Source organism: Apus apus, chromosome 22 (genome assembly GCF_020740795.1).
Source record: "Apus apus isolate bApuApu2 chromosome 22, bApuApu2.pri.cur, whole genome shotgun sequence".
In the NCBI taxonomy this organism is placed as follows: domain Eukaryota; kingdom Metazoa; phylum Chordata; class Aves; order Apodiformes; family Apodidae; genus Apus; species Apus apus.
The window spans coordinates 5,381,577-5,404,924 of record NC_067303.1 but is presented as its reverse complement, the minus strand read 5'-3'; the positions used below and the strand labels follow the sequence as shown (position 1 = coordinate 5,404,924).

General features: G+C 59.9%; 2 protein-coding genes and 2 long non-coding RNA genes across 4 annotated transcripts; all 4 read left to right on the top strand.

Moving 5' to 3' along the window:
- The first annotated feature begins 1,799 nt into the window (after nt 1-1,799).
- HINFP (histone H4 transcription factor) lies at nt 1,800-8,481 on the top strand. The gene is made up of 9 exons (XM_051638700.1): nt 1,800-1,994; nt 2,677-2,903; nt 3,073-3,184; nt 4,029-4,181; nt 5,599-5,676; nt 5,769-5,889; nt 6,003-6,141; nt 6,414-6,538; nt 7,169-8,481. Exons 1-9 carry the CDS (start codon nt 1,853-1,855, stop codon nt 7,689-7,691), a joined length of 1,620 nt encoding a protein of 539 aa, XP_051494660.1. The 5' UTR covers nt 1,800-1,852; the 3' UTR covers nt 7,692-8,481.
- Nucleotides 8,482-8,739: 258 nt separating this feature from the next.
- Nucleotides 8,740-10,802, top strand: LOC127393464 (uncharacterized). Its single transcript, XR_007891461.1, has 3 exons — nt 8,740-8,846; nt 9,456-9,574; nt 10,688-10,802. It is a non-coding gene; the product is annotated as an uncharacterized LOC127393464 (long non-coding RNA).
- Nucleotides 10,803-11,159: 357 nt separating this feature from the next.
- Nucleotides 11,160-12,336, top strand: LOC127393458 (uncharacterized). The gene is made up of 3 exons (XR_007891460.1): nt 11,160-11,237; nt 11,330-11,536; nt 11,650-12,336. It is a non-coding gene; the product is annotated as an uncharacterized LOC127393458 (long non-coding RNA).
- A 912-nt stretch (nt 12,337-13,248) lies between these two features.
- Nucleotides 13,249-23,113, top strand: ABCG4 (ATP binding cassette subfamily G member 4). The gene is made up of 15 exons (XM_051638696.1): nt 13,249-13,336; nt 14,958-15,195; nt 17,955-18,072; nt 18,161-18,293; nt 18,522-18,572; nt 18,752-18,897; nt 19,133-19,256; nt 19,495-19,609; nt 19,817-19,956; nt 20,249-20,347; nt 20,509-20,677; nt 21,225-21,325; nt 21,653-21,811; nt 21,964-22,082; nt 22,183-23,113. The coding sequence occupies exons 2-15, from the start codon at nt 14,967-14,969 to the stop codon at nt 22,406-22,408; spliced, it is 1,929 nt and encodes a 642-aa protein (XP_051494656.1). The 5' UTR covers nt 13,249-13,336; nt 14,958-14,966; the 3' UTR covers nt 22,409-23,113.
- Nucleotides 23,114-23,348: the final 235 nt, after the last annotated feature.

Below are 23,348 nucleotides of genomic sequence, written 5' to 3'. Positions count from 1 at the left end.
CCATCTCTTCCTGGCCACCCCCTCCTGGTGCCCACAGGTGTGTGGGATTTGGCTGGCAGGTAAGAGGAGGAAGCAGCAGGGGGGTGAGGGAAGCACGGGCAGATGTCAAGTCCCAACAAAAGATGCTGTCCTTGCTCTGACAGCAGCAGGATTACTTTGCCACCTGCCTCCTGGCAGGATTCCCAGGCAGTTTTGCCTCCCCTGCTGGGTATTTATACCCTTTATTAAGCTATACAGGTTTAATCCCAGTGCCATTCAAGCCAACAGGGTCTAGCAAACCCAGGTGTTTTCTCTACTGCCTACAAACCAGTTCCATTTGAAATGATAAAACAATTGGAAGAGGGACAAAATAACAGCAATAAAACCCTCAGCCTCTGTTTAGATGGGGTCCAGCTCGTCCGTGGTCGTTTGGAAAAGCACCTGACCCAGGTTGTTCTGTGCAAGTTCCAGGACTTTGGGCACGTCCTTTGCAGGCAGGTGAGAGGGAAGAGCTGGTGGCAAGAGTCACAGGAGCCAGTCGTGTTGGCCAGACCTGCCCTGGGGCACGGGGTGTGCATTCCCAGGGGGCTTTAGCACCCGTTGGGTGTTCCAAGAGCCTGGAATCAGCAGCCCGGGTGGGTCAGGGGGTGATCTGATTTGTTTTCCTGGTGCTGAGCCAAGGCTGGGGGCCATTATCTGTGTCAGAAATGAAATGTGGTGTTGATTTTGCATTCCAGTGTTAGAAACATCGTGTCGGGTTTGGTTCAAATATATATATATACATACACACACACATATATATACATATATATATATACATATACACTCATATATATACATACATATATATACATACATACACATATATATACACATACACATATATATACATGCACATATATATGTTTATACATACACACATATATATATACATACACATATATACTCTAGTGTTAGGAATATATAGTTTGCTTGAGGTAAGTGAGGTATCTGCACATTTTAATTACACCAGGAGGGGTTTATGGCCCAAGAAACAGAGGGACTGAATTGGGCTCCATCTGGGGGATCTGAACATGGAGCAGGATGGATGGGCAAGATCAGACCCAACGAAGCCACTTCTGTCTTGCTCCTCGGGGCAGGAGGGCACCAGCGGGTACAGGTCATTGTGGGGATTGGGAAGGCAGCCGAGGGGGCAAGAAAGGTCAGAATTAGACCTTAAAAGGTACAAAGCGACGTGCTGGAATGGGGGGGGGGGGGGGGGGGGGGGTGGGGAACTTATGGGATCATGAGAAGCGTGGGATGGGCTGGAAACCCGGGAGTGCCCGGGCAGGGGGGAAAGAGGGAGGTTTGGGAATAGGGAACAGAAGCCGCTCTTCGCCTGGGCACGGCTGTGCCCGCCCGCTCGGGGCCCCCCGCTCCGGCCGGGCTGTCCCGGACCCGCGCGGGGCTGCGGGGCCGCCCCGGGGGCAGCAGCGACGGGCTCTGCGGGTTTGGGGGCGGTTGGGTTGGGTTTTTTTTGTTTGGTTTTGGTTTTGGTTTGCTTTGTTTTTCCTTCCGGGAAAGCAGCAGCCCCGGCAGCGCCGGCGTCCCCCGCACCCGGGGATGCCCGCAGCTCCCCCCGCACCCGGGGATGCCCGCAGCTCCCCCCGCACCCGGGGATGCCCGCGATCGCTCCCCCCGCCCCAACCCGGCCCCGGCACGTTGGGTGCGCGGGGATCCGTTCCCGGGCGGGGCTGCGGGGCCGGGTTCCGGTTCCGGCGGGTGCGGGGAGCGGGGAGCGGGGAGCGGGGAGCGGGGAGCGGGGAGCGGGGAGCGGGGAGCGGGGAGCGGGGAGCGGGGCGCGGAGCCCGGCCCGGCCCGGCCCGGCCCGGCCATGCCCCCCCCCGGCAGCGGGCAGGCCCTGGCGCTGCGCTGCGAGTGGGAGCGCTGCTGCTACGTGGCCTCGGGGATGGAGGAGTTCTGCCGGCACGTCGGGCAGCACCTGCAGCGGCCCCGCGGCCCGCCCGACCCGCTGGGTGAGGAGGAGGAGGAGGAGGAGGAGGAGGAGGCGCCGTCAGGCTGGGGGGGGGCAGAGCCCGCCTGGAGCTCCGTGTGCCGGTTCTGGAGGCTCCCGTGGGAACAGGGACACGGAGCTGCTGGGGAGAGGCCGGGGGAGGAGGGGTTGGGGCAGCTCTGCTCTGGGGACAGGCTGGGAGAGCTGGGGGGTTCAGCCTGGAGAGGAGAAGGCTCCAGGGAGACCTTAGAGCAGCTTTCAGTGCCTGAAGGGGCTCCAGGAAAGCTGGGGAGGGGCTTGGGACAAGGGCAGGGAGGGAGAGGACAAGGGGGATGGATGAAAACTGGAAGAGGGAGATTGAGGTGAGACATGAGGAGGGAATTGTGGAGTGTGAGGGTGGTGAGAGCCTGGCCCAGGTTGCCCAGGGAAGCTGTGGCTGCCCCATCCCTGGCAGTGTTGAAGGGCAGGTTGGATGGGGCTTGGAGCAGCCTGGGCTGGTGGGAGGTGTCCCTGCCCATGCAGGGGGTGGGACTGGATGATCTTTAAGATCCCTTTCATCCCCAACCATTCCATGGAGAGCAGCACTGCCTGCTGCAGGCCTCTTGGAAGAAGAGCTGAGTGTTTCCCTGCCTGCAGGAGCCTGAGCTTTCCTGGGAGAGTCTCCCTCAGCCCTCACAGCCGGTCCCTCCTGGTTTGTGTTGCAGAGGAGTACACCTGCCTGTGGCAGGAGTGTGGCTTCTGCTCCCCGGAGAGCTCAGCCGACCTCACCCGCCACGTCTACTTCCACTGCTACCACACCAAGCTGAAGCAGTGGGGGCTGCGGGCCCTGCAGAGCCAGTCTGACCTCAGCCACTGCCAGCTGGACTTCCAGAGCAGGAATATCATCCCTGAGATCCAGGAGAACTTCCTGTGTCTGTGGGAGTACTGTGAGGTGAGAACAGGGCTTCCTGGTTTCTTTTCTCCTCTTGTCTTCTCTCCTGTCCTGCAGCTCACCTGCCTGTTGGCTGCCTTTGGACCTCTGGGGGAGTGTCTGTTGTGCTGTGGTTGGACACCAGCTGGTGCAGATCTCCTCACCCTCTCCTTGCCTTGCTTCCCAACAGAGATCCTTTGATAACCCCGAGTGGTTCTATCGGCACGTGGAGGATCACAGCTTCTGCTCGGAGTACAAGGCAGCAGGGAAGGAGAACCATGTGGTGCTGTGTGGCTGGAAAGGTTAGTGGGGACATGCAGGACCTCTCTGGAGAGCTTTGCACAGGGTTGTGTTGTGAACAGGAGAGCTCTGCACCCCTTGGCAGGGTCTGAGAGAGTCTCCCGAGCTTCAAAAAATGTGTATGGTCCTAACAATGAAAGCATGGAATGCCAGGTGGGAAGGGACCTCAAGGATCATCTGGTCCAGCCTTTCTAGATAAAAGTGGTTTGGGTTGGAAGGGACCTGACAGATCAACCAGTCCCAACCCCCTGCATGGGCAGGGCCACCTCCTACCAGCCCAGGTTGCTCCAAGCCCCATCCAACCTGCCCTTCAACACTGCCAGGGCTGGGGCAGCCACAGCTTCCCTGGGCAACCTGGGCCAGGCTCTCCCCACCCTCACACTCCAGAATTCCCTCCTCATGTCTCACCTCAATCTCCCCTCCAGATTTAATCCCTTCCCCCTTGTCCTCTCCCTCCCTGCCCTTGTCCCAAGCCCCTCCCCAGCTTTCCTGGAGCCCCTTCAGGCACTGGAAGGTGCTCTAAGGTCTCCCTGGAGCCTTCTCTTCTCCAGGCTGAACAAACCCCAAATGTTCCTGTAGAATTTCCTTCAGGGTGCTTAATATTGAACCTTTCATTTATATTTAATTAGTACCTAGAAGAAAAGGCCTCAGTTTATTCCTTTCAATCATTTCCCTCTCCTGTCTCCTTGCAAGGGGGGGCTCCACACAAGTCACCTCATTCAGCTGTCCCCCTGCTCCGTGGCAGTTCCTGGAGCTGATCCTGGCACGTTCCAAACTCAGTCAGGGTGTGGGTGGTGGCCCCTGAGTGCAGGATCTTCACGTCCTTGTGTCTGTGCTCCCTCTCAGACTGTGACTGCAGCTTCAAGGGGCGCTGCAAACTGCGGGAGCACCTGCGCAGCCACACGCAGGAGAAGGTGGTGGCCTGTCCCACCTGTGGGGGGATGTTTGCCAACAACACCAAGTTCTTCGACCACATCCGCCGTCAGACCGCGCTGGAACGTGAGTTCCTGTGGGCAGGGAAGGGGTTGGGAGTCATTGGGGAGTTGGAGCAGGTCTCTGGGTGGGATGTTTGGGCTGCTCGAGCTGCCTGGGCCGGGGTGGGCGCAGGAAGGGTTGGAAAGCAGCCTGGTTGCTCTCCACGGTGGTGGAGCCCCCATCCTTGGAGGGATTTAAAAGACATGTAGATGTGGTGCTGAGGGGCCTGGGTTAGTGGTGGCCTTGGCAGGGCTGGGTGAAGGGTTGGACTGGATGATCTGAAAGGTCTTTTCCAACCAATATGATTCAGTGATTCTGCGATTGCCGTTGGAAAAGACCTCTCAGATCACCTACCCAGGGTGGGGGGGAGGAGCACAACCCACCCAAACAAAGGACAAGAATAAAACAAACCCCATGACCACACCCCACAAAACCAGCACCATCACACGACCCACAGAAAAACCCCCCATGCCCACCAGAGCAAGCCCTGAGGTGTCACATCTACACATTTCTTGAATGCCCCCAGGGATGGTGACTCCACCACCTCCCTGGGCAGCCTGTGCCAGGGCCTGACTGCTCTTTCAGTAAAGAAATTCTTCCCAATCTCTAGTCTAAACCTCCTCTGGGGCAACTTCAGGCCAATTCCTCTAGTCCTGGTGTTACTCACTTGGGAGAAGAGACCAGCACCCACCTCACTCCAGCCTCCTCTCAGGGAGCTGTAGAGATCAGTGAGGTCTCCCCTCAGCCTCCTCTTCTCCAAACTAAACAATCCCAGTTCCCTCAGCCTCCCCTCACAGGATTTGTTCTCAAAACACTTTACCAGCCTGGTTGCTCCTCTGCTGGGGCACTCAGACATGAATGGACCTTTGGGAAGGGTCTCCTTGCAGAGGCAAGAGGGTTGGAGGCTGCACAGGGCTCACCCCACTGCAGCCAGAACTGTTGCTCCTGGAAGGAGGAGCCCAGGACTGAAGTCAAAAGTCTGGGCACTTGCTGCAGCACTGGGGCTTGTTTGGTGAGTTCCCTGGTGCTACTGCCCCTGTGTGGTGGGTGCTGCCCAGCTCCTGCACTGGCAGCACAAGGGAGACTGTGTGGAGAGGAGGCAAATTGGTCTTTGCAAGTGATTCTTGTTTTGGTTTGGCTTTGTAGTCGGTGCCTATCTCTGGAGAGAAGGTTTCCAACTCTGCTGTAACTCCCTCTTCTCTCTTGCTGCTCTCTGTGCTCTTCTCCCTGCTTTGATCTCCCCTCTCACCACCCTCTCCCTCTTCTCCCTGCTTTGATCTCCCCTCTCACCACCTTCTCCCTTTCCTCCCTGCTCTGATCTCCCCTCTCACCACCCTCTCCCTCTTCTCCCTGCTTTGATCTCCCCTCTCACCACCTTCTCCCTTTCCTCCCTGCTCTGATCTCCCCTCTCACCACCCTCTCCCTTTCCTCCCTGCTGCAGAGCAGAGGTTCCAGTGCTCCCACTGCTCCAAGAGGTTTGCCACCGAGAGGCTGCTCCGGGACCATATGAGGAACCACGGTGAGTAAAGTGCCCCTTCCCCCAGCTCAGCTCTGAAGAGCTGGTGCTCTCCCTGCTCTGTGGTGATGTGTCCCACCTGTTCTTGGTCACAGTGAACCACTACAAGTGTCCCCTGTGTGACATGACCTGCCCCCTGCCCTCCTCCCTCCGCAATCACATCCGTTTTCGGCACAGTGAGGAGCGCCCGTTCAAGTGTGACTACTGTGACTACAGGTGAGGGATAAAGCTTTCCCCCTTCCCAGGCTGGTGATGGAGGAGGACCCAGGGGCACATCCCTGTGTGAGCTGGCCCCTGCTCAGCTTTGGTTCCTGATCATTTCGTTTTAGCTGCAAGAATCTCATCGACTTGAGGAAGCACCTGGACACGCACAGCAAGGAGCCCGCCTATCGCTGCGAGTTTGAGTCTTGCAGCTTCACTGCACGTTCCCTCTGCTCCATCAAGCTCCACTACCGGAAAGTCCACGAGGTGAGAAGGGGGCAGAGGGCTGTTCTGCTCTGTTCTCTCTCCCACTGGGGTTGAGAACCACTAAGTGCTGCACAGAAGCGTGAGGAAAAAAGCTAAAGTCGTGTGAAGTGCCCCAGGGCTGTGGGGATGTGAGGTCAGGTTGAGTTCCTCTCTCGTGATGTGTCCTGTCAGGCTTCTCAGAGAACCTGGTTCCTCCTCCCATGCCTCTGTGTGAGTTCCAGGCCCTCTGGTCAAGCTCACGGGGCATTCACATCCCTCTCTTTGCCCTTCAGGGTGACTCGGAGCCCCGGTACAAGTGCCACGTCTGTGACAAGTGCTTCACACGTGGGAACAACCTCACTGTCCACCTCAGGAAGAAACACCAGTTCAAGTGGCCCTCAGGGCATCCTCGCTTCAGGTACTGCCTGTCCTGAGCCCCTCCAGTGCCAAAGGCAGCTGGATCTGCATCCTGTGCCTGACTGGAGCAGAGACCTGGCACTGCTTGGCTGTAATGAGCTCAAGAGCCATTTCCCAGTGTCTGCAGGCCCTGGGCAGCAAGCATTCTGTGGGATCTGGCACAGCAGTGCTGGGTGGCAGCTCCAGCAGCTGGGCAGAGATTAGGGACAAGCTGCCATCACAGCTACATCTGGTGGGGCTCTTCTGAGCTTGGCAGGGGCCAGCTCAAGGTGGACCACTCTAGAGAGAGCTGCTGCAGATCCATCTCTTGACAGAGAAGCTTTCCCTAGGAAACTCCAAAGGGTTTCCAGAGCCTGAAAGCTGGGAGGGGAAGAGAATGGACTAAAAGTGCTCCCAGTGAAACAGTGGTGGAAGGAGGTGGGCTTGGGAGGTGATAGAGGCCTGGCAAAAAGCTCAGGAGCTGGTGGGTGGACTTTTAGGGGTAAGGGCTGAAGGGGTTTTATCCTACATACCACTGAACTTTGGAACCTAGAATATAGAGCCCTGTCCTTGGCTGCTGCTTCAGGCTGCTGCTTCAGGCTGCTGCCTGTCCCTTGGGAAGGGGCTCCTCACCCTGCCTGTCTCTGCTCAGGTACAAGGAACACGAAGATGGCTACATGAGGCTGCAGCTGGTGCGTTACGAGAGCGTGGAGCTGACAGAGCAGCTGCTGAAGGACAGGGAGAAGCAGGGAGAGGCACTGGAGGGCCCCACCGAGTGTGTGGTGCTGTCTGAAGGTGAGGGCAACCTGCAGGGCATCATCCTGGAGGCCCCAGCAGATGCTGCCCTGGTGGAGAACAGCACTGCAGAGCTGCAGGAGGCCCCGCTGTGCCCAACAGCTTGTTCTGCTGCCCACCCTGAGCCAGCAGGGCCAGGCGCCTTCCCAGGAGCCTCCCTGTCATCCCAGCAGGAATCCAGCTCCCCAGCCAACCCCATCATCCGTGTGGTGAACAGGACCAATGAGCAGGGGGAGAGTGAGACTGTGTACTATGTGATGGCCAGCACCTCCTCAGAGGAGCAGGGGGCAGCAGCCAGTGGGCTGGCCATGGAGCTGGAGGAGAACGTCATGGACCGTCTGCAGAAGACAGCTGAGGAGCTGGGCATCCAGATCGTGTGAGGTGCTCACCTGCCTCTGCAGGTGGAGAGCTTGGGCCTCTGTGGGGTTTTGCTGGTGGAGGAGGTTGGGAAGTGCTTGGAGGAGAGGACTGAGCTTGTCTTCACCTCCCTGCAGGTGGCCAGCTTCCCTCTGCTGCCCCAGCCTCCCTGCCTGTGGGTCTGGGCAGCATGGGGAGAGGGGAAGGACAGGTTTGTCTCCGTTGTGGAGCAAGTGAGCTGAGCTGGAACGAGCTGTCTGTCTCCTTTTTTGGGGATTAGGGACTAGCAAGCCTCTCCCACCATTCCAGGAGGTTTGGCCTTAGGCTGACACAGGCCTTCCTGTCTTGGTCACTCTGAGGCTGTGGTCCCTGCTGCTGTGCAGCTAAGTTCTCAGCCTGGTCCTCAGCTGGACTCTCCCCAGGCAGGGTGGTGTGCTGAGCAGACACTGTTGCTGAAGGCTCTTCCCTGGGGAGATGTGTGGACCATAGCAGGCCCCTTCACCCCCTTCCATACGTCCAAGGGATGGGGTGTTCCACCTCTGCCTTCACCAGCACTTCCATGCACATCCTCCTCCCTAGATCATTCAGCTGGTGCTGTTGGTGGTGGGGGCACGATTGCTCCCATCACATTGCACTGGTCTCTGGGAGGAGAGGGCTTAGGGGTCCTGCCAAACTGGGGGATTGGGAGCTTCTCACTGCTTTTGTCCTTCCCTGGGTTTCCTTCCCACATTGGGGCTTGGGGTCCTGGCTGAGCAAGGTGTACTTTGGCAAGACAAATAAAAGTCAGGCTGCCAGGCCAACCAGTGTCTGCTGCCTCCTTCACCCCAGCCCTGCCAGGGGGTGCTGGGCACTGAGCAGCTGCCAGGACCTCTTGACATGTTCTCCTTGGTGCAGCTGACAACCAGCTGCCTTGGAGAGTGTGTTGTTCCACGTCCCCAGGGGTCACCCTGGGAGGCCAGCTTTAGTTTTGAGCTCTAGCTCTCTGCTTTCCTGACAGTGGGTTTGATTTTTGCTGCCTCCTTCAGGGCGTGAAGGTCAGGTGCCTGCAGTGTCCTTTTTTTGAACGCAGGGACTAAGCAGGGCTGGTGAGCAGAGCCAGCCTGCCCTTTGCCGAGGGATTTGGATGAGGCCAGCGTGGAGCTGGTGTCCCTGGAGTGCCACTTGCCCTGTGTGTGGAGGTGAGACACAGATGGAGGAGCCCTGCTGATCTGGGCTGCTCGCTGACTTTTTCCCCCACCCCTTGTTTCCTTTCTCAAGCAGTTCAGCTAAAGCTGCTGGAATCCCAGGTTGCTGGAGGGAATCCCTTTCTGGCTAAACCCTTGGCCATCTGCTCACTTTCTGATTGTGGGTGTGATGGGTGGCTGTGCCTTGGGGTGGGGTGATGAGAGCAGCCCCTTATCCTGTGCCCTGCCTGAGGGGCAGCAGAACATAGAATCATGGAATAGTTTGGGTTGGAAGGGACCTTGACCATCTAGATCCAAACCTAGACCAGGTTGCTCAGAACCCCATCCAACCTGCCCTTCAACACTGCCAGGGATGGGGCAGCCACAGCTTCCCTGGGCAACCTGGGCCAGGGTCTCCCCACCCTCACACTCCAGAATTCCCTCCTCATGTCTCACCTCAATCTCCCTCTTCCAATTTTAATCCCTTCCCCCTCATCCCATCCCTCCCTGCCCTTGTCCCAAGTCCCTCCCCAGCTTTCCTGGAGCCCCTTCAGGCACTGGAAGGTGCTCTCAGGTCTCCCTGGAGCCTTCTCTTCTCCAGGCTGAACACCCCAACTCTTCCAGTCTGTCTCCAGAGCAGAGCTGCTCCAGCCCTTGGATCATCTTTGTGGCCTCCTCTGGACTCTCTCCAAGAGCTCCGTGTCCTTACATTATGTGCTCCAGACCTGGACACAGTGCTGCAGGTGGGATCATGCTCTGACCATGCCGGGGCAGGGTGAGGAGCAGGGATGGAGCAGGCAGAGCTGCCCACTGCAGGCTGTGTGGGGAGGTTTCCTGGGGCTGGATCCATGTGTGAAGGGCAACGTGCCCCCCGGAACTCCTCTGTCCAGGGGTGTGCAGGCAAAGTGCCTCCCTGGGCTTAGTGAAATGCAGCTGGGCAGCTGGTGGTGAGGGAGGGTGGCAGGCAGCTGGCTGTCCCTGCAGCCCTGGGGACAGCATCCCTGGGCTGCCAGCATGCGACAGGGCCTTGGCCAGCCTTCCCAGCCCTGCCTGGCCCTGGCTCCCTGGTACTTGGCAGAGCTGGGCTGAAAATACCTTCGAGAGAAGGGCCCCCAGCCAAGGTTGCATTTGCAGCACTTCCAGCTTTCCAACACACGGGCCTTGGGGCTCTGGTGCCAAAGCCATGGCTCTGCCTGTGTTATCCCAGTTTCTCCTGCCTGGCAGAGTGCTGGGTGTTGGGAGCAGAGGTGGGGCTTGGGAGGACCTGTCCCTTTAAACCCTGGGTCCAGGGAGGGTAATCTGCCAGGGATTAGCTGCTGGGGAGAGGATTGGCATTAAAGGGAGTGTCTCCTCCCTTCCCCTGCGTCCTACAGCAAGTCCTGTGTGTATGGAAACTAAGTTCACTTTCTCCTGGGCAAGCAGAGAGGGGGTCTTTGATTTGAGGGGCAAAGGGGAGGAAGGCAGAGCGTGTGCTATGGGGCTGGGCCTCCTCTTCCTCGCCACGCTGACCACACTGGTCTCCTGCGAGGACCCAGAAGGTAACAGGGTGTCTGGGGGAAAAGGGGCTTACAGGGTGCCCTGGAGCTGCTGGCACCTGGCTGGACAGGTCTTCCTCAGCAGGGAGGAAGACTTGTCACATCCCTATGCCAAGGCTTGGCACAGGAAGCAGGAGCTGGCTTGGAGAAGAGCTGGGGGCTGCTGGTGGAGGCACCCCTCTCCACAGCAGGGATCAGTGGGTGGGCTGAGATGATCCTTTGCTGGGCTTGTACCACCTCCGTGTGGGTCTCTGAGGGCTGGGGAGCTGGTGGGAAGGGTGGTCCTCAGCCCCCAGCCCTGCTCTGCCTTGCTCCCTGCAGCACCAGGAGACCTGGACACTTACTGGTCAGGCACAGCACCCATCTGCTTGGGGGGCTGCAAGGGGAGGCACAAGGAGCTGAAGAGGAGCCAGTGCGGGAATGGCAGCTGCTGCTGGCTGGGCTACAAATCCTTCTGCAGAGGTACAGCCAGAGGGGAGAGTCCCAGGGGGCCCTGAGGATGGTTGCAGGGCCTGGGGAGGGCAGGTTTTGTGCCACACACACATGAGTAGAGACCAACAGGGGACACAGCCCGGGGCAACCGTGATCCTCGCCCCGAACCCACAAACCTATCTGGCCACTGCCCCTTGGGCTGCTGTTTGCCCAGCAGGCTGCACGGGGTGCTTGGCCCCGTGCTGCCCAGTGGAACCTTCCCTGTCCCCAGTGAACTGTGGGCGACCAGAAGCGGACCCCAGCTCAGTGGTGTACGGCAACGACTGGTGGGTGGGCTCGGTGGTGCGGTACCGCTGCCGGCCCGGCTTCCTGCTGCTGGGGGACCCTGCCAGCACCTGCCAGTCCAACGGCCACTGGACCCCCAGGCCCACCTGCCTCCGTGAGTACCCTTGGCTGCCAGGCTGAGCTCGGGGCGGGGGGCTTTTAGGGCTGGTGGGCACCGTGTGATGTGCTCTGGCCCTGCTCTCGCAGGGCTCTGCCTGCGGGGTCGGATGGAGATCAGCCAGCGGGATCTCAGCGGGAGTTGCTCCTCCTCTTGCAGCAGCCGGGCCCGCCTGGGAGCCTTCCCCCACCCCAGCTGCATCCAGATCTCAGCCTGTGTCACCAAGGACCCGGGCTGGGCCCGCTGGTTCCTGCGCTGTGACATCTGTGAGTGTGACTGCCACGTGCCATGCGATGGTGAGTCCTGGTGGGACCTCCTCTGGGGAGGACCTGTCTCGTGGGAAGGGTTGGCACTGAGAGCTGGGGGCTGCCAAACAGCTCAACGTCTGCTGTTCCTGCTCTCCTCACAGCTTCCTCTGGGTAGAGCTGGGCTGTCTGGGGCTGTGGCCACCAGCACCATGGCAGGAGACGCTTCCACCTTGGATGTCTTGCTTCCCTTTGCTGCATGTGTCCATCACTGTGCTCCTTCCATAAGCTCCATCAGTCCCAAGGCTGTCATCTGAGAGAAGAGGAGATGTTCTGGACTCTCTCTGGTGGGGCTGCCTTCCTGCCCAGCCCCATCCCATCACTCTCCAGTGGCAGGGGATGCTCTGTGAGCTGCAGGTGCTGGGAAGCTGCATGTGTTCCCTTTAGCTTAGTCTCCAGAGCTCACAATCCAGCCCTGACCAGTTGAAAAGGACAGGGCTTTAGTACCAGTTCACTCCCAGGCTCTGCTTGTGTCCCCTTGCAGGGAAGCAGGGCTGTCTTGTGCTGCACAGGGAGGACCTGGGCTAACGGTGAGTCCCCTGGGGGTGGAGTCTCCATGCTGAACACAAGGCAGACTGGAGGAGTCTGACATGGCTTTTGCTCTGTGAGGTGATTTAAGGCCTCCAAGTGGAGCTTGGCTCCACGACTACCTCCTTGTGCCCTCCCTCTGCCCAGCCTCTGGGCTGCCCTGCCCCATAGTCCCTCCTCTGCCAAGGGGCCAAATCCCAGCCCTAAGATCTGTCCCAGCCCAAGGCTGGCTGTGGGAGGGGAAAGCTTTCCTTGGCTCAACAGATGGGGTATTTTTTTTTAATTAATACTTGTTAGTGCCACTCATTTCCATATGGCTTTCGTGTTGAAGTGCTGTGGTGGGTGGGAGGTGTGAGTAACAGTGAGGATGGAGCCAGGCAGGGTGCTGGGGAGGGGCAGGGGGATGGCAGGTCCCCCAGGATGAGCTGTGGAGGGGAGTGTGTGCTGGGGGGTAAAGCTCTGGGGGGGCACCCACCTATCAAGGCCCTTTGTGGGGAGCTGTAACCCCACCAGCCCTGGCTCTTGGCGCCTGGTACGGGCTGCCCAGGCAGTGCTGGGTGTTGCAGCCCTGATTTCACCCAGCTTGTCCCCACGGTGGGGTGGCTGCTGCCCCCAGGTCAGTGCAGGAGGAGGCTCAGGGGTTGTTGGGCTCACGGGGCTTTGGGCTGGGGTGGAAACAGAGGGAGCTGAGGGTGTGAGCAGGAGCAGAAAGTGGAGCAGTGGGGCAGGAAGGGCTGCGGGGACAGGTTCGTCAAACCCCAGTGCTGCGGGTGCTCAGGGCCTGCTGACTAGAGGAAATAAAACCGGTCCCTTTAAGAGGATTTTTCGCTGCCTGGCAGCGCTGCCTGCCTGGCCAGCCCGTCCTGCCGCCCCGACAGGCACCAGCAGCAGCAGCAGCGGGGACAAAGCTGGCGGAGAGGGACATCGCCCCGCAGCCAGCCCCGGGGGGCTGCTAACCGCTGCTGGGCTGGGGTCAGCGAGCCCCATCTCCTGCCCTGCCCACCCACCCACCCACCGCCCAGCCCATCCCTGAGGAGGGATGGAGAGGAAACCCCGGCTGGCGACCCAGGGGGGCAGCGCCCAGCCCGCTTCCCTGCGCTGAGCACCCACCGCCTGCCCACCCCCCCGAGCCGCCCCCTGCCCGCTGCAGACCCCCCCACCCCCCCCCCCAACCCCCGCCGCGGGCATCGCCCTTTTGTCTGCGGAGGAAGCTGCGGAGGAAGCTGCGGTTGAGGCGCAGAGAGGAACCCGCAGCCTTGCCCGGTGAGCCTGCGGGGACCCCCGGGGGATGCGGGGACCGCGAGGGATGCGGGGGTTTGGCGGGGATGGAAGGGTGGGGGGGACCGCGGGGAGGCGGGATGAAGGGAGAACATCCTCGGGAAAGATGCCTTCCTTCCCCACCCAGCGCCTCGGGGCTGGGCTGAGCCGCGGAGAGCGGCTCGCGGGGTTTAGCGCTGCTTGTGCCGCCCAGCACGGGGACTCAAGGTGAGCCCGAGGGCGCTTTGTGGCCGGTGTGTGTCCCCCCCGCCCCGAGACCCCCGGCCCGCACCCTGGGGCTGCTGTGCCAAGCGTGTCCCAGCCCCGGCAGCTGCTGGGAGAGGGGGGAATCTGAGGGCTGCCATCCCGCAGCCCTCCTTCCCCACCTCTCCTTCCCCAGGGCTGGGGCTGGCTTTCTTCCAGCCCTGAAAGGGATCTCTCTGCAACGGGGAAGAGGGCTGGGGGGGTCTCGGTGCAGCTCCTGGCGAGGCTGGCTTTCCCTTTCCTAGGGATTGTGTGTCTGTGTGTCTGTGCTTGTGCATTGCAGCCCTGGCAAGGAGCTGCCTGCAGCCTGTGCCTCGGCAGGATGTGGGTTAGCAAAGCCTTAGGAGCCCAGGGAGGTGGGTGCTGGGCCCAGCCTGCTCAGGCTCCTTTTGCCAAGGCTGTGGAAGGGATCCCCTGCCCTCCTCGCCGTCTTTGGTGCTGCAGTGGGACCTGGGGTGAATGTGCTGCCCACCCTGCTGGGCTGTTCACGTCACCCCCGGCACCGCAGGGAGTCCTCAAGCCCAGCAGGGGTGAGGAGCTGGGCTGTGCTGCAGCTGCCCTGGGGAGCTCTGCAGGCACAAGACACTGCCCAGCAGGAGAGCCTTGGGGCAGGTGTGTGTGCCAGCATCGTGCAATGCCACCAGTTAAGTACTGGCCTGGTTTATGAGGCTCTGCTGGTAGGAACCAAGAGGGTGAAATGAGCCAAGGGAGGCAGAGGAGGAGTGACACTAGCAGGGCCCCCTTCCCAGTTCCATTCGGTCTGTCCCAGACGGGGACCCTGGACAGCAGCTGAGGGTCTGATCTAGCCAGAGCTGCTCTGGCCCAGGAGCCTGGGTGAGGCACAGCATGCTTTGTCCAAGAAACTGTCTGGAACCTTTGTTCCCCAAGCCCCAGCCAGATCAGGTAGGGCCTGCTGAGCCCTGAGGGACGTGAAGGCACAGCTGGGTGTCCCCCATTGAGGGCAGAAAATCAGCTCTCTCATCTCCCATCCTGCACCTACCGTGGCAGAGAGGAGTGGGGCAGAAAGCCCAGCAGAGCAGGGCTGGGGGAGCTGAGCAGCCTGCCAGCTCTGCTGCCAGAGCTGGACCCAGCCACTGAAGGTGCATGAATTATTGACTGGGGAGCTGATCAGCTGCTCCTTGCTGTGAGCCCCTTGGTGCAGGCTTGGCTTTCATAGCCTGGTCTGTCCTTCCATCCAGCTGTGGTGCTAGAGCACAGCTGGGCAGTATCACAGGGCAGAGAGGGACAGAGAGGCCTGCAGCCAGCAGGACAGGCTGAGAGGACTTGCTGTGGTTTGGTCCCTGCAGTCCCCAGCCCTGAGAGGCTGTCCCACTGTGAGTCAACTCCCGTGTGTTCCCTGCAGAGCAGCAGGATGGCAGAGAAGGGGATGGATCCCGCCTGTGTCTCCATTGCCCTGGAGGACACGGTGTGCCATGCCAGCCCCCCAGATGCCCCGCTCCTCACCACCCACTTGAAGAAGGTGGAGAACCACATCACAGAGGCACAGAGGTTTTCCCACCTCCCCAAGCGCTCTGCCGTCAACATCGAGTTCATCGACCTGTCCTACTCTGTGCGGGAAGGCTCCTGGTGGAGGAAGAGAGGTAGGAGCTCCTGGCTGAGGACGGGCAGGGGAGGGGACCCCTCGGCTGTTCTGCATGTCTTGATCTCACCCAGCTCCCCAGCACTTCCCTCTGCCAGTTCCTGCTCCAAGCAGCCTCAGCTCTCTCTGCCTGCCGGAGAGAGATCAGGAGGTGGCTCCTCCATCAGGAGCCACAGCGGGAGGTGCTGGAGCCGCTGTCCCTGCTGTCCCCTGCGGCAGTGGGGGCTGGCTGGGTGATCGGATGTGGGGTGTGGGGTCTGTCAGAGCCGCGGGTGCTGTTTGCAGCGGCTGGCTGTCCTTGCGGGGTGCCCGTGGGTGGAGGGCAGGCTTGTGTCCTGCAGCAGCTGCCGCACGGCCCTGCTGCGCCGTGCTGGGGGAGAGCAGATCGCATCCCAGGGAGATGGGGCAGATTTCCTGGCTCTGGGGCAGCCAGGATGGATGGGTTTCCTCAGCACTGCTGTTTGGGGTACCATGGCTGTGTGTGATGTGTCTGCAGCAGGAGACCCCCAGGGGGGTTCTCAGCTCGGAGCCTGGAAAGAGGAATATGTGTGATTTGCAGGGGATTTCCTCTCCAGCTGAAGCCACTGTCCCCTTTCCTGTGTGAGACTGGCCAGAGAACTCAGGGAGGGGAGAGGGGATGCAGATGGCAGCTGGTGGGTGGCAGTCTGCTTTAATTAGCTCTCTCAGCTAATGGGATGCCAATCAGGCAGCCCCATGAGATGGAGGGGGGAGCTGATCTGCAGAAGCTGAAGGCAGGCAGGGATGAGCAGGGGCCTGGGGTGAGCAGACCGAGGGCTCAGGGCTGCTCAGTGGGGTGTCCTGCCAGCAGCAGCACTGGATGAGGCCTCTGATCCTATTCCCAACCAGGCTCTGCAGCTCGGGAAACCGAGGCACTGAGAGACACTGGGACCAGCCCTGACAGCCCCCAGGCTGAGACCTGCTGGTTAGTCTGGGATGCTGAGAAAGCACCCCAGGAGGAGCTATGGCATAACCACGGGTTCCCCAGGGCTCTAGCCCCTAGGAGTCCTGGGGATGGGCTACTTGCCAGCTGGCCAGTGCCCTGCAGGGAGGGCAGGGAGCAAAGCTTGGGCAGCTGGACCAGATAGTACCACACTGAGGGGCGCTGGGATCCTGGGGTTGGCAGAAGGAGGGATTTCCCCTCTCCCCCTGGCCGGGCACAGGTGGAGGAGGTGGCGGGGAGCTCCGGGTGCCTTTCCCACAGCCCCCGGATCCTGCCAGGCTGCCTTGCTCAGCTGAAGCAGGAGGTTACTGGCAGGCAATGAACGCGAGTAACCGCTGCGCAAGCTGCAGTGGCGCCGACGTGAGCAGCATGCGCGGGGCGGGAGCGTGTGCGGCTGTGCCGGGGGGCTGTGCTGGGGGGGTGGGCTGTGCTGGGGAGGGGGAGGGTTTTCTGGCCACGGTTTGGTCTGCTGTCAGCACGCACAGGCCCCCTGCCCACCCCTCCTGGTCCTCCCTGTACCAGAGGGGTTGGCTTCTGGTTGCCCAGCACCTGACTCGGAGGGATGCTGAGGGGGAAGTAGGAGCTTGGGGTGCTGGACCCCCTGTTCTGGGAGACACTGGAGGTGGTGCCCCCCTAGAAGGCTTAGGGGAGACCTTGTTACCATGTTCCAGTATTTAAAGGGGGGCTACCAAGAAGGTGGAGACTCCTTATTTCCAAAGAGTCACGTGGAAAAGACAAGGGGTCATGGGCACAAGTTGCTCCTGGGGAGATTCCAATTGAGCACAAGAGGTAAATTTGTCACCATGAGGACAGTCAGACATTGGAACAGTCTCCCCAGGAGAGTGGTGGATTCCCCCGCATTGGACAGTTTTAAGTCTCAGCTTGACAGGGAGCTGAGCCAACTCATGTAAACTAGAGTAGCTAGAGAGGTTGGACCAGATGATCCTTGAGGCCCCTTCCAACCTGGCATTCTGGGATTCCATGATTCCTTTTGTGGTGCTAGGACCATAAGCTGGTCTGGCCCTGAGACTTGCTCCAGCCTGTGGGCAAGGGATGGACATGTTGCCTTCATCCAACACCAGATGCCACCACATGGATGGCAGGAGGGGTATATTCCCAGCAGGAAGATGCTCAGACTTGGTCCATGGACTGACATTGTCCTAGCACCCTGTACAGCTTATCTCCTGCCAGGGCTGTGTTTTGGGGGCAGCTCCTGAGAGCCTGAGGCTGTGCCTGTTCCTTACTCCCAACACATCATGTTCCTTCTGCCAGAAAATGCTAATCAGCTGCGTTTAAAGCCGAGATAATTCCAGGTCTGATTAGCAGTGGCTGCTGCCGGGTGTCATAGCATGAATGCCAATGAAGGCAACAGCCGGGTGTTCCCCGGGGACTGGGGACTCTGCCTGCCCCATCCTGCCCTGCTTCCCACTGCCCCCTCCACTACCCTAGGGACCAGGATCTGACAACATGCCCAGGACCAATGTCACAGCCTGGTAGCCTTCCTCAGCAGCTATGTGCCCTGACCCAAGGATTTCCCTAGTCTGTGCCATGATCCAGGGCAGATGCTTCTGGTGCTGGAAACCGATGGGGTCAGCCAAGGACCAGGGTCAGGGATCATGCTGGAAATAGCAGCTGCTGCCCCTATGGACCTGGAGGTGCTGATGGAGTCTGGAGGCACACGCAGCCCCTGGCATCATGCACAGAGGTCCTGAGGTCCCCCAGGGGCTGGGATAGCATCTCAGTCCCTGTAGTGCTGCTGTCCTGGAAAGCCAAACCCGTGCTGCTCTCCCTCCCTCCAGGGTACAAGACTCTCCTCAAATGCCTGTCTGGGAAGTTCTGCCAGCGGGAGCTCATTGGAATCATGGGGCCCTCGGGTGCTGGGAAATCCACACTCATGAACATCCTGGCTGGCTACAGGTGAGGCTGGGGGAGAAGCTGGAGTGTCTGGGGGTGCAGAGCTGGGGGCCCTGTGCCACATCCACCCCACCACACCCCTTTCCTGCAGGGAGACAGGCATGAAGGGCCAGATCCTGGTGAATGGGAGGCCACGGGACCTGCGCACCTTCCGCAAGATGTCCTGCTACATCATGCAGGATGACATGCTCCTGCCACACCTCACCGTGCTGGAGGCCATGATGGTGGGTGGTGCAGGAGCCTGCTGGGCTCTCTAGGCATCCTGGGGACTGTGTCCTTGGACACTGAGCCCACATCAGGCCTTTCCAAGGGACACGGGAACAAAACCCTGCTGCTCTTGCTGCCCTCATCCTAAGCCATGGCTCCCAGCCCTCAGCCAGGCAGGGATGGGGCAGCTGATTCTGTTCCCTACATCTGACAGTCGTGTTTCCCTGCCCACCCTCTCCCTGCAGGTCTCTGCTAACCTGAAGCTGAGTGAGAAGCAGGAGGTAAAGAAGGAGCTGGTAAGTGCAGAGGAAGGTGGGCCCAGGCCCCCTCATCTCTTCCCAAGACGGGGAGAGTAGGGATGGGAGGGCCCTGGTGGGATGTGGGGATGCCAAGGGGCTCCCAGCTCTGAAGGGAGGTGGCGGGGGGGGGGGGTGAGGGGCTGTGGGAGCCCAGGGTGAAGGAGGCTGTCTCACAGGTGAACGAGATCCTGACGGCCCTGGGGCTGCTGGAGTGCTCCTACACCCGCACCATCTCGCTGTCGGGGGGGCAGCGCAAGCGCCTGGCCATCGCCCTGGAGCTGGTCAACAACCCTCCCGTCATGTTCTTCGACGAGCCCACGAGGTGAGACCACAGGGGACGGGACTCCCCGGCACTGTCTGCCCCAGCTGGGCTTCCCTGAGGGCGGGATGTGACTGTGCCCTGGCCAGGGCTCCAAGGGAGCTGGGGTTTCAAAGGGGATGCTCCTCTCCACCGATCTGAGGGAAGCACATCTTTAGGGTGTGCTTCTCCCCCTCTCAACTCTCCCCTTCTCTCTCTGCTGTCTCTTCCTGCTCCACCCCACCCTGCGTGGCCACAGTGGTCTGGACAGTGCCTCCTGCTTCCAGGTGGTTTCCCTGATGAGGTCCCTGGCTCAGGGTGGGCGCACCATCATCTGCACCATCCACCAGCCCAGCGCCAAGCTCTTCGAGATGTTCGACAAGGTTTGGGCTGGGCTAGGACGCAGGATTCTTCAGGGTTGCAGGGTCCCTCTGGGCCCGGGATGCAGAATAGAGGCCACGGGAGGGATGGGCTGCAGGCAGTTTGACCTGGGGCTTGTGGCCCTGGTGGCTGGGGTCTGGGGAGGGTGCTCGGTGTCACCCGAGGGCAGGGAGGTGGGCAGGAGCAGGTGACAGTGCCCCTGGCTGCTCTGCACCTGCATGTCTTGGCTTTTTCTCGCAGCTGTACATCCTAAGCCAGGGCCAGTGCATCTTCAAAGGCATCGTGACCAACCTCATCCCCTACCTGAAGGGTCTTGGCCTCTACTGCCCCACATACCACAACCCTGCTGACTTCAGTGAGTGTCCCTGCCCCTGCTGCAGCTCCGGTGTGGGGCAGAGGGGGACTGGGTGCTGGTTTCACAGCCCTGCCATGTGCAGCAGCATCACAGGGTGGGGGTTTTGCTGGGGCTCCCGACCCCCCTGCTCCATGGCTTGGGCAGGCTGAGCAAAGCGGTGGCAAGGGCTGGCTCTGTGCCTCTCAGGGGTCCTGTCCTCCTCCACAGTTATCGAGGTGGCTTCAGGGGAGTACGGGGATCTCAACCCTGTCCTGTTCCGTGCTGTCCAGAACGGCATGTGCACCATGGCTGAGAAGAAGAGCAGCCCTGACAAGGCAGACCCCTCGTGCCCAGCACACTGTGTGACGGTGAGTGGCTGAGAGGAGGCTCCTGGTGTGACCAGCAGGTGATAGGGCGCCCACCTTGATCCCCTCTGCCCCCCCGGAGTGCATGGGTGTCCCATGATGCCTGGAGCACTGTGGGCATAGGGAGCATGAAGGTGTTCAGCCACATTCTGCTGGTGTTGAGCCACAGCAACGCCTGTTCTCACCAGGGGTGCTGACAAGGGGCTCCCTGGGAACGTTTATTTGGGTGCCATCCTAGCAGGGAGCCCATCGTGTGAACTTGACCCACGTCCCTGACGTGCCCATGATCTTGCAGGACGTGGACCACATCGAGAGCCACACCTTTGCCACCAGCACTTCAACTCAGTTCTGCATCCTCTTCAAGAGAACCTTTATCTGCATCCTAAGGGACACGGTGAGGGCAGGGGAAGCTGGGCTGGGGCTGAGGGGCTGATGGGGCCTGTTGCTCATGGAGGGCAGGCAGAGATGGGAGTGGAATGAGGGCTGGAGTGGAGTCCACCTTGAGGAGCACCCTGGGATGCTCTGCTGATGGCCCCTTCCCCTCTTTGCCTGCAGGTGCTGACCCACTTGAGGTTCATGTCCCACATCTGCATTGGGGTGTTGATCGGGCTGCTCTACCTGCACATCGGCAATGACGCGGGCAAAGTCTTCAACAACACTGGCTTCCTCTTCTTCTCCATGCTCTTCCTCATGTTTGCTGCCCTGATGCCCACCATCCTCACCTGTAAGGAGCTCCTTTCCCCAACACCCACTCAGTGCCCCCAGCCCTTGGGGCACGGGGGGATGCTCCAGCTGGGTGGGAGTGTGTGTGCTGGGCAGTGTGTGGTGGAGCTGGATGGATTCAACAAAAGGGGGGCAATAAAAGGGGAAAAAAAGTCCAAACTAAGAGGTGGGGAAAACCATTGTATTGCAGTTTTGCCCTTTATTTCATGTTTGGCTCTAATGCCCTTGCTGACTCCAAGCAGGATGCTGGAAAAGGTGGGTTTTTTTGCTGAGAAAATGTCTGCAAAAGCTTCATTTTCAGCTGCTCCGCCTCTCTTTCAGTTCCTCAAAAAGTTTGCCTAAAAAGCCCCAGCCAGGCTGACTTTTCCATGCAGAAAAGTTCCCACATGGGTCACTGAGTTTCTTTCCCTGGTGAATACTGGAGGTGGTGCAGGCAGGAGGCTGCCTGGTGGTCTGTGCTGGGGCAGCATCTCATCTGCCTCCACCAGGACGGGTGGGAGCAGCCCAGGCCAGGCCCTGCTGGCTGCTGACTCCTTGTTTCCCTGCAGTCCCCCAGGAGATGTCTGTGTTCCTGAGAGAGCACCTGAACTACTGGTACAGCCTGAAAGCCTATTATTTGGCAAAGACCATGGCAGATGTGCCCTTCCAGGTGAGATTTTGGCCAGACTAAAGCATGTCCCCGATGCTGATGTGCCTTCCTGGATGCTGGAACTGGTTGCCCAGGGAAGCTGTGGCTGCCCCATCCCTGGCAGTGTTGAAGGGCAGGTTGGATGGGGCTTGGAGCAACCTGGGCTGGTGGGAGGTGTCCCTGCCCATGCAGGAGGATTGGATCTAGATGATCTTTAAGGTCTCTTCTAACCCAAATCACCCCGGGGGGGGGGGGGTCCTTCAGCTCCCCATCCCCCAGGGAGCGTCTGTGGGGTGAGGATGGCCATGGGTCCAGCAGAGTGGTCTCTCTTTGCTTGCCCCTCTGCAGGTGATCTGCCCCATTGCCTACTGCAGCATCGTGTACTGGATGACAGGACAGCCCCCTGAAGCCACACGCTTCCTCCTCTTCTCTGCCCTGGCCACTGCCACCGCCCTGGTGGCTCAGTCCCTTGGGCTTCTCATCGGAGCTGCTTCCACCTCCCTACAGGTCAGATGGGGGCCCCAGCTTTGCCTGTTCCACGGAGCTGGGAGGAGAGTTGCAGGGGGTCCCACAACCAGGAGGGGTGGAGGGCAGTGTTGCCTACAGGCAGGTGTGTGAGTGCCACAGGGATGTGACACCTGGTGGCCTCTGCCCCCCAGGTGGCCACCTTCGTGGGACCTGTCACTGCCATCCCTGTCCTGCTGTTCTCGGGCTTCTTCGTCAGCTTCAAGACCATCCCCACCTACCTGCAGTGGAGCTCCTATGTCTCCTACGTCAGGTGGGGGCCCTTGCTCTGGCCAGAAGCTCCTGCCCTGGGCTCCCACAGGCCGGGGAGGGAGAGTGGAGCTCGTGGTGGCTCATGGTGTGCTCTGCCCTAGGTATGGCTTCGAGGGTGTCATTCTCACCATCTATGCCATGGAGCGTGAGGACCTGGAGTGCCTCGAGGACTTCTGCCCTTTCCAAAAACCCATCAAGATCCTGCAGGAGTTGGACGTGGAGGAGGCCAAGCTCTACCTGGACTTCCTTATCCTGGGCATCTTCTTCGTCATCCTGCGGCTCCTGGCTTACCTGGTCCTCAGGTACAAAGTCAAATCTGAGAGATAAAGGGTCCGAGGGGCCCCGGTGCCATTCCTGGGCCTGGCCTGCTGTGAGGGACCTTCTGCAGATGGACACGGTGCTCCTGGCAGGTCGTGGACCATGTTGGAGGCGTCGGTAGGTGCCAGCCAGGCCTGGCTCAGTCAAGAAGGGTTTTGAGACATCTCAGAACTGTTTTAACCTTTCCACACACTCTTCATTGCAAAAGTTTTTTGTACAGCCCTGGCACGTGCCCCCTTCTCCCCCAGGACTGCCAGAGCCCACAGGGATTGGATCCTCTCTTGTCACCTCTGCCTGGCACTGCACTTCTCTGCCAAACATGCTGGGGACAGTCCCGTGGAGGTGGGTGTCTGCTGAGCAAGGCTGAGAGGAGCTGGACACTCCAGGCAGGAGAGGAGCAGCTCCCTGGGGCTGCCTGAGCCTGGAGCTCGGGAGGAGGCACCTGCAGAGCATGGACTGCCCAGCAGCACGTGCCAGTGCTGAGAAGAGCCCAAATTGCACAAGGCTTTAGTGTTTCCTGTCGCTGCAGACACAGAAATTGCTGCAGCCCCTTCTTCTTTCTGCACAAATCCTCCTTCTTTTTTTTTTTTTTTTTTTTTCCTTTTTCTTTATTATTTTTTTTTTTTATAAACCCCACTGCTTCCCAGGCTGCCTGGAGGGGACAGGGAACCAGCAGGCAGAGAAGGACCTGGGACTCTGCCTTGGACTTCAGCTTGGAAGATGGGATCTTCAATCCCAGGGCTGTGGGAATGGGACAGTATTTTCAGACCTTAGGGAGTCTGGTGTTCAGTCCCTGTTGCCTCTGGGGTCTGGGCCAAGAAGATAAAATCAACTGACATGGAGAGAAGTGACCAGTCCCTTCAAGTGCTGCGTGAAGAGGGGAGGATTTAGGTTCCCACACCCTGCCAGTGTCAGGTGGCTGAACAGCAGGGCTGGGCTCAGCCTTGCC

What these genes read in the sequence shown, in the direction of transcription:
- HINFP (XM_051638700.1), top strand. Translation starts at nt 1,853, where the DNA reads ATGCCCCCCCCCGGCAGCGGGCAGGCCCTGGCGCTGCGCTGCGAGTGG. An exon ending in CCGTCAGACCGCGCTGGAAC is followed by an intron (nt 4,182 to 5,598) that starts GTGAGTTCCTGT and finishes TCCCTGCTGCAG; the next exon opens with AGCAGAGGTTCCAGTGCTCC. An exon ending in TGTGACTACTGTGACTACAG is followed by an intron (nt 5,890 to 6,002) that starts GTGAGGGATAAA and finishes ATTTCGTTTTAG; the next exon opens with CTGCAAGAATCTCATCGACT.
- ABCG4 (XM_051638696.1), top strand. Translation starts at nt 14,967, where the DNA reads ATGGCAGAGAAGGGGATGGATCCCGCCTGTGTCTCCATTGCCCTGGAG. An exon ending in CCGTGCTGGAGGCCATGATG is followed by an intron (nt 18,294 to 18,521) that starts GTGGGTGGTGCA and finishes CTCTCCCTGCAG; the next exon opens with GTCTCTGCTAACCTGAAGCT. An exon ending in CCACAACCCTGCTGACTTCA is followed by an intron (nt 19,610 to 19,816) that starts GTGAGTGTCCCT and finishes CCTCCTCCACAG; the next exon opens with TTATCGAGGTGGCTTCAGGG.